The sequence below is a fragment of the Odocoileus virginianus genome, chromosome 14 (assembly GCF_023699985.2).
Source record: "Odocoileus virginianus isolate 20LAN1187 ecotype Illinois chromosome 14, Ovbor_1.2, whole genome shotgun sequence".
Classification (NCBI taxonomy): domain Eukaryota; kingdom Metazoa; phylum Chordata; class Mammalia; order Artiodactyla; family Cervidae; genus Odocoileus; species Odocoileus virginianus.
In genome coordinates this window covers 6,282,307-6,296,430 of record NC_069687.1, presented here as the reverse complement: position 1 = coordinate 6,296,430, position 14,124 = coordinate 6,282,307, and the positions used below count along the sequence as shown (strand labels likewise).

The window sequence follows — 14,124 nt, the reverse complement described above, 5'->3', positions numbered from 1 at the left end:
GACTACCGGGGCTTGAATCCAGCCAGGAGTGACCATTCACAGGAGGGGAACTTCAGGCCAGCTTCTCAACTGACCAGTCTCTTGGTTCTCTCACCTTTAGAGTGGGGACAATGACAGTACCTACCTGACAAAGACAATGGTGAGACACACAGCAGTGTCCAATAAATTTCAGATACCTTTGCTCTCTTAAAAAAAGGTAAAGTTAAAAATTCACTAAAATGGTAAAAAACGCGATTAAAATTGATTCCTACTTGATCCCAATACTAAATAAATCACAGTACTCTAGTTAATACCTTTCTTATTTAATTCAATATCATATACATCTGCATGCATGTGTAGACATACTTACATACCTACATACCTTACATACCTACATTCCTTACATACCTAAACAGAGAGAAACACTTTTAAGCCACTCAAATCTTTTACTAGTTTTATGTTTTTTCCTGAACAGATAACCAGGAGTAAAATAAAGGGCTCGCAGATTTTTCACCACACCTCAAGTGTCTAAACCTGACAGACTGTCAATACGTAAGGATTCAGGATTCCCAGGTAGAACTACTGGTAAAGAACCTGCCTGCCAACCCAAGAGATAAAAGAGACACCCGGTTAGATCGCTGGGTTGGGAAGATTCTCTGGAGGAGGGCATGGCAACCCACTCCAGTATTCTTGCCTGGAGAATTCCATGGACAGAGGAGCCTGGCAGGCTACTGTCTATGGGGTCGCAAAAGTCGGACACGGCTTAGCAACTAAACTACTTCTACTAGGCTCCTCTGCCCATGAGATTCTACAGGCAAGAATAGTGGGCTGGGTTGCCAAGCCTGGCAGGCTACAATCCATGGGGTCACAATGAGTAGGACACGACTGAAGCGATTTAAGCACGCAGGGCAAACTGAAACTCAAACCCCAAACTTGGTTTTTGGGGAACGAACCGCAGATACTTTGCTCCTCTGGCCAACTAGATCTGAGGACAACTTAAAGACACGAAGGAATTAAAAGGTAAAAGCACAGTATTAACAAGCAGGATGCTAAAAGCAGGGAACAACCTGTGGAACAAAACAGCGCTGGACACAGCGGGTACGCAAGAGGTTAACTCTGGATTGAAAAAAAAAAAAAAAAGCTTCCCGCATAGCTCAGTCGGTAAAGCATCTGCCTGCAATTGCGGGAGACCTGGGTTCAATTGCTGGGTCGCGAAGATCCCCTGGAGAAGGAAATGGCAACCCACTCCAGTATTCTTATCTGGAAAATCCCACGGACGGAGGAGCCTGGCGGGCTACAGTCCATGGGATCGCAAGAGTCGGACACGATTGAGCGCTATCTTTCTTCTTTCTAACTCTTGATAAATGGGTAAGGGGACGACACGCTGACACTACACATGGAGCTGAGCCAGAAGCACGACAGCGCAGTGATGAAAAGGGCTTCAAACACTATCCAAGCCAAGGACCTGGGGCACTTCGCAGGAGCCACAGACACCGTCCGAGATTCTCGCTGCGTGAAACCCTCGGCCCCTCAACCACCTTCCGGAGCAGCCACTTGCAGCCCACGTTTCTCAGGGGGTGGGGCCCCGGCACCCGCGGGACAAGGTCGGGGCGGAGAACCAGCGCGTGCAGCTGGTCCGCGTCCCCCGCGTCCCTGCCTCCCGCGTCCCTCCCCATAACCCGGTGCCCCAAAGTGCCCTTAGACTCCCGTCTAGGAAAAGTGTTCGGAACCACAGACCCCGAAGGAGGAACGGCCCACGAGGACCTGCGGACCGCCGTTCTGCACGCCCCGCGGCGCCTCCGGGAGGCGACGGTGAGGGCGCAGGGCCGAGTCCCCGGCGCAGCCCGCCCTCAGCCCTGCCAGGCTGGAGTCCTGACCTCCTCCCCGCGCGCGTCCAGCCTGGGCCGGCAGGACGGACACGGAGGGCGCCGCCGATCGCCCAGATCTGGCAACGGCAATCGCTGGGTACACTCACCTGAAGGAATCCGACCGGTCTGCCGAGGAAAAAGCTCAGGGTCCGCAGGCCCCGGCTCCCGCGCCTGCGCACACCGCCTCGCGCCGGGGACCAATAAGGAGGCTCGGGAAAAGGAGCTGAGGCCAATCACCGCGCGCCTGGAGGTGGGGCGCCCGCCCCTTCCTGGCTAGAGCACCGTAGGCCCCCTCCGGTGAAGGGCGAGAGTTACGGAGGCCGGTGAGGCTGCGGAGCCGCGTGGGTTGCTGGGACCCGGCGTGCGCGGAGTCCGGTAGGTATCCAGGCGGGCTGTGGGCTTGGCTGTCCCGGCGTGCATGGCCTCACACTCGTTCCCCGGCTCGCCGTCCCGCTCTTCAGACGCGGTTCCCCTCCTTCCCGGTGCGTGAGCGTAGGATTCCACGGCGCTCGTTTTGGGGGCGCCCGGCCAGTCAGGTACTCTCCCTCCAGAGAGGACGCGGCTCCCCCTTCGGGCGCCCGGTCCCTCGCTGTCCCGCACCCTCGTGTTCCTGGGTCTCCCACAGCGGGGCTGGTCAGGGATGGACGGGCCGGCCACATTTCCCCTTCGTTGATAAGCGTTTTAATTCCCTCCCCCCCCCCCCATCTGCAAAGTTAGACTTTGTGCCAGATCCTAACTCTGAGGGGAAACCGACCCCTCGGAGATCTTGAAGCTGCTCTTTTCACCCTTGCCGTGTGAATTAATGGTCACTTCAGTTGTGTGTTTTGAGGACGTTGCACCAAGTGCAGTTCTTTCCCTCAGCCAACACATAGGAGGCGTGCGTAGGAACCAGACTACCCAAGGTGAAGTCTGGCTCAGCCGCTTACTAGCTGTGTGAACTGGACAACGTGAGATCTCTGTGCTTCGGTTTCCTCATTTCTAAGATGACGTTAAAGTACTTAGTTCATTGTGTTGTTGGGAGAATTAAACATAACATTGCCTGGCAAATGATAGCGATGATTATGAGATCCAACCGCTTTTCTGTAACATCTTGGAAATCTCCACACCGTCCTAAAAATAGTTGGAATAATCCTCCCACTCATTAGCGTATGAAATTACCCAGGCTATAAAAACTAACCACACCTAATTTCGCGGCCACATTCACCCTCTGCGATGACCCACATTCCATGGAGTGTGCTTCTCTCTGTATCTGAGTAAATCCACTTCTTACCTATCACTTTGTCTCACTGAATTCATCAAGAACTTGAGCTTCATTAGGTCCTGAAACCAGGTACTGTGGGCTTTGGCTGGGTTGGAGTCCCAGCCATGTGGGTTCAAGTCCCAAGCAGGGTTTTGGCTAGGTTGGAATCCCAGCCACGTGGGTTGAAGTCCCAGGCAGGGTTTTGGCTGGGTTCGAGTCCGGGCATGTGAGTTCGAGTCCCAATCTGAGGTAAACAGTTTCAATTCTAAGCTCTAGGTTGCAGAGTCACTCTTCTGGTACTTAGGCCTTTTGCTGTTGTTTGTTTTCATTGCAGTATAAGTGTTGCCTTACAACTATTTTGTGTTAGTTTACAACTATATATTGTGTTAGTTTCTGCTATACAAGAAAGTGAATCAGACACATGTATACACACATCCTCTCTTCTTTGGATGTCCTTCCCGTTTAGGTCACCACAGAGCCCTGAGTAGAGTTCCCTGTGCTTACAGGAGGTTCTCATTTGTTATTGTTGTTCAGTCACTCAGTCATGTCAGGCACTGTGACTCCATGGCTTACAGCACACCAGGTTTCCCCTTCCTTCACCTTCTCCTGGAGTTTGCTCCAGCTCATGTCCATTGAGTCGGTGATGCCATCCAGCCATCTCATCCTCTGTCGTCCTCTTCTCCTTTTGCTTTCAATCTTTCCCAGCATCAGGTTCTTTTCCAGTGAGTTGGCTTTTTGCATCAGGTGGCCACAGGATTGGAGCTTCAGTTTCAGCATCAGTCTTTCCAATGAATATTCAGGGTTGAGTTTCTTGAGGGTTGACTGGTTTGATCTCCTTGCTGTCCAAGGGACTCTCAAGACTCTTCTCCATCAGCACAGTTCAAAAGCATCAATTCTTTGGCATTCAACCTTCCTTATGGTCCAAATCTCACATCCATACACGACTGCTGGAAAAACCATAGCTTTGACTGTACAGATCTTTATCGGCAAAGTAATGTCTCTGCTTTTTAACACACTGTCTAGGTTTGACATAGCTTTTCTTCCAAGGGGCAAGCGTCTTTTAATTTCATGCCCACAGTCACTGTCTTTAGTTATCTATGTTATATGTAGTATCAGTAGTGTTTATATGTCAATCCCAGTCTCCCCACCTATCCCACCCCTCCTCCCCCCTTGTTCTCTATGTCTTTGTCTCTGTTCCTGCTTTGCAAATAAGTTCATCTATACCATTTTTTAAATTCCGCATATATGCATTAATATAGGATATTTGTTTTTCTCTCTGATTTACTTCACTCTGTATAACAGTCTCTAGTTCCATCCAAGTATCTGCAAATGGCACAATTTTGTTCTTTTTTTACATCTAAGTAACGTGGTACTAATGTTTGAGTGGGAGATGTTTAGTGGAAATGACTCCTTTTCGGTACTCATCCTTAGTTTCATAAGCATTGATGTTGAATGAACTGTGCTCTAATATATTTGACCACTTTTTTTTCTTTTTTTTTTAGTATTTTAACATAGTTGTAACTCAAGAGGAGCTGAGAATCTGATGGCATGGCTTTAGTTACCTTACGGAGGAACCTCTGTCACTTATCTGATTTTCGGATACATGGAGCTCTGGCTGCTCTAAAAACTCAGCATGTAAATCATGTTCACAGGACAGTGAAAGAGCATCTGTGTCCATGGTTCTGGTCGCTGCAACCTGGGCCCATCAGAGTCCGGTTCCATCATGCCCATTGTAAGAAGTTTCATTCAGAAAACGGAAATGACCTCCATCCAGTTGGGGAGCCAGGATTCTCTCAAGTACACAACTGGGACAGATTTGAGCACAATGTTAAAAATGTGGAGGAACAGATGTTTTACAGGAAAATAAACAGCTTCACTTCATCAGGAGAAGTCTTACGTTTTATAAGCACACTGGAGACTTTGCCTGATACTATGATGGCAGAAGCCTTACGTCGGATTTGTGAAGTGGAAAAAAAAAATCAAAGGTTGCCGAAAGAAATACTGGAGAGTAGTGCCTTTCAAGCTTTGTGTGATCGGTTTGGACGGGATCCCTCGAATCTGTCAAATGCGGGTTTGGTGACTGCTTTTCAAGCCCTGACTCTGTTGTATGGGGATGCCCAGAGTCAGTTGCTGATGAACCTGGAGGCAGAATGCCAGCATCGTCTTGAAAGGGGCGGCCTGGACAGACATAGTCTTTGTATTCTGGGGGAAAGTCTAATTAAACTGCACGGCCCAGGTTGTTCGACGCTAGACCTGATCATATATCAACTGCAAGGGGAAAGTTTGGAAACATTTACCCCCGAGGATATTGTGACCCTTTACAGACTACTGCAGGCGAGTCCTGAAAAAGCAGACCAACAGCAGAGGTTCTTAAATAAGATCAATCACTTTTCTCTATCACTGGTTTCCAACTTGAGTCCTAAGTTGATGAGCCAGATGCTCACTGCCCTAGTGGTCCTTGATCAGACTCAGGCACTTCCCCTGGTGATCAAGCTGAGTAAATACGCCGTGCGGCACATCGCTCGTTTCACTAGTGAAGAGCTCAGAAAGGTCTTAGAGGCGTTCATATACTTTGGGCACAGTGACAGATTCTTTACAGAAACCCTGGAGCAGCATGTTGCCTCACTGTGTCTCACTCTGGATCCTGAGCTTCTCAGCAGAGCCATGGAGTACTGCAGCAGAAAGCGGATCCTCTCAGAGCCCATCTTCAATGCAGTGGCAGAAGCTTTTGTTTGTCAAACAGAAAAGTTTTCACCTAGTCAAACTGCCGAGTTAATTGAGCCATTTGGAAAACTCAACTATTTGCCACCAAATGCTTCTGCTTTATTTAGAAAGCTCGAAAACATGCTGTTAACCCACTTCAATCATTTTCCCCCAAAAACACTGCTGAAGCTTCTCCACTCTTGTTCACTTATTGAGCGCCATCCGGTCAACTTTATGGCCAAGATATTCAGCCCATATTTTCTCCAGCAGCTTCAAGGTGAGTTGGTTATAACTTCTGAGAGTAGGAAACCTGGCATTTGAACTTGATGTTTTCAAGTCACGTATATAGCTTTTCTTTTTTTTTTTTTTTTTTGAGACAGAGATGGAAACCCACTCCAGTATTCTTGCCTGAAAAATCCCACAGACAAAGGAGCCCGATGGGCTACCCCTCTAAAGAGTTAGACACAACTGAGCGACTAAGCACACACACACAGCATGTACCTTTTTTATTGAGCCTTTATTTTTTCTTCCACTATGATCTGAAGAAGAGATCTGAAGCTGCAGGTGCTAACATAAACACAGGGTTAAAGACTGGTAGAACATTGCTTGGAGAGATAAAGCATTTTTGGGTAAACAGACTCTGCTGCCCTAGCTGAGAACCTGAATCTTCTTGTAGAAATCTGGTGATGACAATGTCAGTATCATAATAACATGTTTAGGAACTTTGATGACGGCAGTTGTATCACTCTTTTTCCTTTAACTGGTCTCGTGTGGAACTTCCCTGACCAGGGATCAAACACATGCCCCCTGCAGTGGAAGCCTGGGGTCTTACCCACTTAACCACCAGGGACATCCTGTCCTTTTTTTGAGAGATGTTCATGTTAATTCAAGACCACCCAAATCTGTAAGAATCTAGATCTCCATAGGTAAAAGGAATCCCCACTAATTCTAATTCTAACATGTATTTGTCACTTTTAATTATATTCTCCAGTTAGGAGCTTGCATTCTTGAAAGCCAGAATGAGATTTCATTGATGACAGGCAGGAGGGCATCATTAATGCTAACAAGTTATTTCCCTAGTGTCATTTAAAGGTATCTTATTAGAGTGAATTAATTAACATTGTGGTTCAGTCGCTCAGTCATGTCCAACTCTTTGAGACCCCATGGACTGCTGCACGCCAGGCTTCCCTGTCCTTCACCATCTCCCGAAATTTGCTCAAAGTCATGTCCATTGAGTCCGTGATGCCGTCCAGCCACCTCATCCTCTGTCATCCCCTTCTCCTCCTGCCTTCAATCTTTCCCAGCATCAGGGTCTTTTCCAGTGAGTTGGCTCTTCACCTCAGGTGGCCAAAGTATTGGAGCTTCAGCTTCAGCATCAGTCCTTCCAATGAATATTCAGGACTGATTCCTTTAGGATTGACTGTTTTTATCTCCTTGCAGTCCAAGGGACTCTCAAGACTCTTCTCTAGCCCCACAGTTCAAAAGCGTCAGTTCTTTAGTGCTCAGTGCTTCTTTACGGTCACAGTTAACGTTGTGCATTCTGGCTATTCTTTCCTCTGATTGCACACACCAGAGTTCAAACTTAACTCTGACTGAGATGCTTTGTGTTTCAGGTGAAGAGTCCTATTTGGACAGACTGAGCCTAGCGCAACTGACCCAACTCTTCTTAACCTCGATTCTAGAATGCCCATTCTATAAGGTAAAAGCATGAGCTCGTTGCTTAATTTCCCTACAGGGATGGGTTTCTTTGCTTCCTTCTTCCCCTCCACCACTGCTCTCATCACCCCCCCCACCCCCAGTCATCTTTTAAGTTCCTTCTCTTTTGAGCTGAGTAACCACATTAAAAAACAGAGTTTTCATTCACTTGGAGTCAGTTGCTACCAGGCAGACTTTTTTCTAACAACTCCACCTGTGGGTGGACTTACAGGCCTTTTCCAGTGCCGTCTCCATCAGCCGTGCTATCATAAACGTGCGTACATACCCTTTCATGCTGGAGCCCTTCTGTTGTTTTAATCTAAAGACTATAGGTTCCTGACCGTGGGATGTTGCTGTTCAGTTGCTCAGTCGTGTCCGACTCTTTGAGACCCAATGGGCTGCCCGCCAGGCTTCCCTGTCCTTCCCCATCTCCTGGAGCTTGCTCACACTCCTGTCCATTGAGTCTGTGATGCCGTCCAACTGCCTCGTCCTCTGGATGGCTGGATTAATTTTCGGCAAACACTGATGGATTTATTTCCCCCTAATAGTTGTAGATGCCTCATTTCACCAGCAGTGAATGAAAGTGACTGTCTCCCCCCATTTCTGTCACAGTATGTTCTTAGCGCCTTTAATTTTGTCATTCGACTCAATGAAATGTCATGTCACATGCTTCAGTTGCATTTTAATGAGCAGTAATGAAGTTGAATGTATTTTCACGTGTTTATTGGTCATTTACATTTGCTGTGAATTGCCTCGTTATGCCTTAATTCTTATTTCTTAGGGTTTGTCTTTTTTGTTTTGTTTTTTTGTCCTAGTGAAAGTGAAAGTCACTCAGTCGTGTCCAACTCTTTGCAGCCCCATGGACTGTATAGAATTCTCCATGGAATTCTCCAGGCCAGAAACTGGAGTGGGTAGCCTTTCCCTTCAGGGGATCTTCCCAATCCAGGGATCAAACCCAGGTATCCCACGTTGCAGGCAGATTCTTTATCAGCTGAGCTATCAGGGAAGCCCTAGAACAGATTGTAAAAGACATTAACTATTATGTGTGTTGCACATATGTTCTCCTGGTTTGTTGTTTTAAATTTTTTTAGTTTCAAGTTAATATTGTCTATGATGCCTTTTTGCTATACAGAAATTTTTGTTTTCTATTGTCAAATCAGTTCATTTTTTATGGCTGCTGGGTTTCCTGTGTTGTTTTTGAATATTTTGTGACTCCTAAGGTAGTATATTTTACTGAATTTAAAAAATACTATTTTCCTATTACATTTAGATCTTCAATGTATCTGAAGTTGATTAAAGTCTGTAATGTGTGGTAGAACTGTAGCTTATTTCTTTTCCAGATGGATAACCAATTACTAGCACCATTGCATAGCTTTCCTTTTCTTACTAAATTGAAATGTCAGCTCTATCACATTTTCCACTATTGAAAACTCAGTTGGGTGGCCTCAAGCCCCTTAAAGTGGTTCTAAGAGCTCTAGGGATGTTTCTTGAGCTGGCTTGCTTTCTTTCTCTTCCTTCCTTCCATCCTTTTTTTCTTCTTGTGACCACTGACTACATTTATAACACATTTAAAAGATATTTTGAATTATTGTTCTTGAACTATAACAGGAATGTTTGGCATTGTCTCATTGGCAGCAACATGGATGGGCCTAGAGAGTATTATACTGAGTGAAGTCAGAGAAGGAGAGATGTTGTATGATAGCCCTTATGTGTGGAATCTAAAAGGAATGATACAGATGGACTTACTTACAAAACGGAGACTCAGACTCCGAGAACGAACTTAGGGTTGCCAAGGGGAAGGTTAAGGGGAGGGGATAGTTAGGGGGTTTGGGTTGGAGATGTGCACACTGCTGTATTTAAAACGGATAACCAGCCAGGGGTAGCACAGGGAACTCCGCTCAGTGTTACGTGGCGGCCTGGAGGGGAGGGGAGCTTGGGGGAGAATGGATGCTTGTATGTACATGGCTGAGTCCCTTCCCAATTCACCTAAAACTCTCAACACTGTTTGTTAAATCAGCTATACCCCAGTTCAAAATGAAACGTTTTTTTACAGAAAGAATATTTGGTATTGCCATTTTGAGAGAGTTATTTGTGCTAAGTCTTAGAGACACATCCTGTCTATAAAGTAATTTTGGGTCAGATTTTTATACTCAGGCAGCATTCATTTTATTCTCTGGTTTTGTATCTTATTTTTCTTTTTCACGTTTGCGCATACATTTTTAGGGTCCAAAACTTCTTCCTAAGTTTCAAGTGAAATCCTTTCTTACTCCGTGCTCTTCCCTGGAGACCCCCATGGATTTTCACCTTTATAAATCTGTGATGATTGGACTGATCGACTTGTTAGGAGCAAGACTGTATTTTGCTTCAAAAGTGTTAACACCCTATTGCTACACAATAGGTAAGTAGTGGGGAGTTTTGTTGTTAACTAAACCTTGGCATACAGTCCTCTGATGGAACATGTGGGCCTTAGTAGCCACCACTGGTCTGGAAACAAAGTGGAGCTGGTCCCTCACTGAAGGCAAATGGGAACAGGGGTGGGCAGTAGGGATGAAGGGTAAGGACTCTGGGTGGAGTCCTGCAGGTTAGCCTCATGCAGCAGAATGTCTTTGGGCATCCTTGCGGGGCATTCATTTTAGAGGAATAGTGACCCAAAGTAAACAAACGAAGTAGCTCAGACTAATACCCAGGACACAGTAAGTACTCAGTAGTTGTCAGCTGTTCTTGTCCTCTCGGGGCTGCCCAGGCAGCTCAGAGGTAAAGAACCCTCCCTCCAAAGCAGGAGACACGGGTCTGATCCCCAGCTCGGGAAGATCCCCTGGGGAAGGAAATGGCAACCCACTCCAGTAATCTTGCCTGGAAAATTCCACGCAAGGACAGAGAAGCCTGGTGTGCTGCAGTCCCTGGGGTCACGAGGAGTCAGCCACAACTGATCGCACGAGCACTTGTCCTCTAGGCTGCTGTCCAACACAGTAGCCACACATGCTGGGCGCTGTATAAATTTAAACCAGTTACAGTTCTAAAAATTCATCGTTCAGGTCCCCAGGTGCACTAGCCACCCTTGAAGTGCTCCTTACCTGGTATAAGTGTGTCCGTCATCGCTGAAGGTTTTGCTGGACGGCACTGCCTAGAGAGTCAAGGGCCTTCTCTTTTCACACTGTTGCGTCAAGGACAATCAGCTCAAAGAGGACAGTGTTCCTGGGCTTCACATGGTCACGTCTCACTCCCCTACTTCATGAGCTGCTTTTACAGGGAAGGACGGGCAGGCTGCATGCCCAGGGCCCATGCATCAGGGTTCTGGCCGCCTCACCCACCCCTGGGGCACCAAAGCGCGGGGACGCTGGGTGCCAGTTGTGTAGGATCGTCTTCACTGTTCCCACCATCTGTTACCGAGAGAGTGAAAGTGTGTGTGCTTCACGTCGTGCCCCGGGGACCCGGAGGGCCCCCTCCTTGTTCGAGTGCAGGGGAGCCCTCTTAGTTTACCCTGATGTGTTTGGGCAAAGCTCTGATTAAGTTAAAGTTCTCACCATTGTCTGGTGTGGTTGTTACTTTGCAGCCTTCTGCCCAGTTGATAAACGCAGTGCGGAAGAAATCAAAACAGCCAGAAGGGAAGGAAGCTAGTATTTGTGAGGGTATCACACGAAGACTTTTTCCTTTCTTCTCTCACCAGATGTTGAAATTAAATTAGATGAAGACGGATTTGTATTACCCTTTACAATTGATGAAGATGTACATAAAAGGTAAAGAAAACCGTTGTGGTCTGTACATTACGAGACTTGTCCAGGTTAATACACAAGGATTGTTTCTTAAGAAAGTGGAAAAGGTAGACATGGTTCTGGAGATAAACACTATGGCATACCAGTTTTAGAAATTCTTTGTAACATTTTGTGAACCTTAATGTTGGTAAAGTTGAGTGCTTTTTTCATCAGATAATTGGATGACAGTCATGAGACATTTGAAAACAGTATGGGCACAAGGGCATGGCCAAATCCCAAATAAACTCTGGCAACTAAAACTATATGAATATTTTGGATTGTTATAAAAATGAAGTTCCTCTCTCCTGTTCTGTTTTTTAGAGTAGCATTGTGCATTGATGGTCCAAAAAGGTTTTGTCTGAATAGCAAACACTTACTGGGAAAGGAGGCTACTAAACAAAGACACCTGCACTTGCTTGGTTATCAAGTTGTCCAGGTACGGTTTTGCCTTTTTTTTTTTTTTTCCTAAAAGCCATTTCTAGTTCAGATTTGCTTTTCCCAGGGTACTAAATGGTGTGTCAGCTCAGTGGACCAAGACTAATGTCTCGTTAAATGCCAACTTTGTTCATTATGCTCATCTCCTGATTGGTACTTTGAAACAGGGTTTTTAAACTTGTTTTCCAAAAGTGCGACATCCCTAAATTCTATATAAGCTATGTTTTACTTTGCTTTTAGAATTGCTAGATTACTAGACTATTTTAACTTCCCTTGATACAATGAATAAAATGGACAAGATGGCCCATTAAAACCAGGACCTTCACCGACTCCTAGTGTCTAAGACTCTTACTTGTCTTTACATTGAGGATCACTCAACAGGGTCTTAAGTGAGCAGTCACCGTGCGTGTACTGAAGGTTCCTGTCCCCAAGCTGTCTACCACCCTGCTCTCTGCTTTCCTGTGTGGTTACTTTTTTCCACTCTGTCTTGTACACACCCAGATTAATTTTTCTAAAACAAATCATTGCCAGTGTGCTCAGAAACCTTCCTTGTTTCCTTACCGCTTATGGGATAAAGTCAAACTCCTCTGCATCTCAGCATTCCGGACGCTCCGTGGTCTTGCCTGCAGCCAGGCCGTCTGCTCAAAGCTCAGCGGTCTCCCTTCTGGCCTTTCTCCCTCACCCAGGCCACTCAGGTGGCCCCACCTCTCGGAGGGTCCCAGTTCTAGTCCTTCATAACTCCCAGTGAGGTCGACCTCTCACCCTACTGTAAAGTGTCAGAAGCTCCCTCTCAGTGCTAAAGCGTGATGTTCTTTGTAATTTGTGCTCATTTTTTGTATTTATTGCTTATTTAAGTTGGTGCCTGGCTTGTAGGCTCCTTGGGGACAAGGATCATGTTAGTGCTTGTCCGGTCACCCCTCTCAGCGCTGGCAGCACCGTCACAGGCTCTGGGCACATGGGACACATGAGCCGGTTGTGATGCCCTCCCCCCCGGAGCCGACGTTCCACCTAGGGGGAGGGCGTGACGGACGGACAGGGTACTCGAAGCCAAGGTGATTTCAGATTATGAAGGCTCATGATGGCTTTCTTTTCTTCTCTTCACAGATACCATATTATGAGATTGAGATGCTAAAATCAAGACTGGAATTAGTGGACTATTTACAAGGAAAACTATTTTCTCAAAACTCAGGTGGTCATTGGTAATAAGAATGAATATGGACTTATGAGCTCACATAGTGAAAGAACTTGCAAATTAGCCATTTATTTATGGAATGATCTGAAAAGGGTCTCTTGTTTCCTTGTACTATGTATACACTTTTGTTGTTATTCAGTCACTAAGTCGAGTCCGATTCTTTGCAACCCCATGGACTGCGGCACGCCAGGCTTCCCTGTCCTTCACCATCTCCCGGAGTTTTGCTCAAACTCATTGAGTCAGTGATGCCATCAAACCATCTCATCTTCTGCAGCCCTCTTCTCCTCCTGCCCTCAATCTTTCCTAGCATCAAGATCTTTTCCAGTGAGCCAGTTCTTCACATCAGGTGGCCGAAGTATTGCAGTTTCAGCATCAGTCCTTCCCATGAATATGCAGGGTGGACTTCCTTGAGGATTGACTGGATTGATCTTGCTGGCCAAAGGACACCAAGAGTTTTCTCCAACACCGCAGTTCAAAAGCATCAATTCTTCAGAACTCGGTCTTCTTTATGGTCCAACTGTCACATCCATACATGACTACTGGAAAAACCATAGCTTTGACAGTATGGACCTTTGTCGGCAAGGTGATGTCTTTGCTTTTTAATACACTGTCTAGGTTTGTCATAGTTTTCCTTCCAAGGAGCAAGCGTCTTTTAATTTTGTGGCTACACTCACCATCAGCAGTGATTTTGGAGCCCCCAAAATAAAACCTGCCACCGTTTCCATTGTTTCCCCATCTGTTTGCCATGAAGTGATGGGACCTGAGCCATGATCTTAGTCTTTTCAATGTTGAGTTTTAAGCACTTACCAGTAGCAAATTTAAAATTAATCTTTATTTAATACTTTATCATAGATACTTTTATACATCAAACAGAACTGATCAAGTACAATAAAGGAGTGAGTAAATGTCATATTTTTAAAAGTCTTCTGTCTTGTGATGGTTATCTGCTAACTGAAAATATATTCTTGAGAGACTTTTACTTGCTCCTCTAACAAATGTAAGAAATTTTATCTCCTATTTTTTTCTTTTGTATTTTATTAGAGGAAGTAATATATGGTAAGAAAAGGAGCAAGGAAAATAGGTTTGTGTATGAACATATAGAATTATAGATTTACGCAGAAGTAATCCTTTAGTTAATAAAATTTTGTGAGCCTTTTTTTCATAAAGGTATAAAGATGTGAAAAAGACAACTTAAGCAGGGTTGGGGGGTATTTGGAGGGAGAAACTTGTAAGTTTAGCATGGCTTCAAATTACCTAGTT

At 45.7% G+C, this 14,124-nt stretch overlaps 2 protein-coding genes across 5 annotated transcripts in view; one reads left to right on the top strand and one right to left on the bottom strand.

The window, feature by feature from the left end:
• Positions 1-2,026, bottom strand: part of MTRR (5-methyltetrahydrofolate-homocysteine methyltransferase reductase) — a 32,472-nt gene extending 30,446 nt beyond the window's left edge. The window contains exon 1 of one of the 2 annotated variants that reach the window (XM_020885829.2): positions 1,955-2,026. The gene's annotated coding sequence lies outside the window, so the exon portion shown is untranslated. Of the gene's footprint in view, positions 1-1,856; positions 1,882-1,954 lie in introns of those variants that run through there. The other variant, XM_070476473.1, reaches the window with a different exon arrangement.
• Positions 2,027-2,120: 94 nt separating this feature from the next.
• Positions 2,121-13,103, top strand: FASTKD3 (FAST kinase domains 3). Of its 3 annotated transcripts, none has more exons than XM_020885873.2 (7): positions 2,121-2,222; positions 4,590-6,067; positions 7,404-7,489; positions 9,709-9,883; positions 11,153-11,222; positions 11,559-11,673; positions 12,777-13,103. In XM_020885873.2, the coding sequence occupies exons 2-7, from the start codon at positions 4,636-4,638 to the stop codon at positions 12,873-12,875; spliced, it is 1,977 nt and encodes a 658-aa protein (XP_020741532.2). In that variant the 5' UTR covers positions 2,121-2,222; positions 4,590-4,635; the 3' UTR covers positions 12,876-13,103. The 3 variants fall into 3 exon arrangements, 2 of the variants coding, with proteins under 2 accessions (XP_020741532.2, XP_070332573.1); XM_070476472.1 differs by lacking the exon at positions 2,121-2,222 and adding an exon at positions 2,255-2,329; XR_002312504.2 differs by lacking the exon at positions 12,777-13,103 and having other exon boundaries at positions 11,039-11,222; positions 11,559-11,588.
• Positions 13,104-14,124: the final 1,021 nt, after the last annotated feature.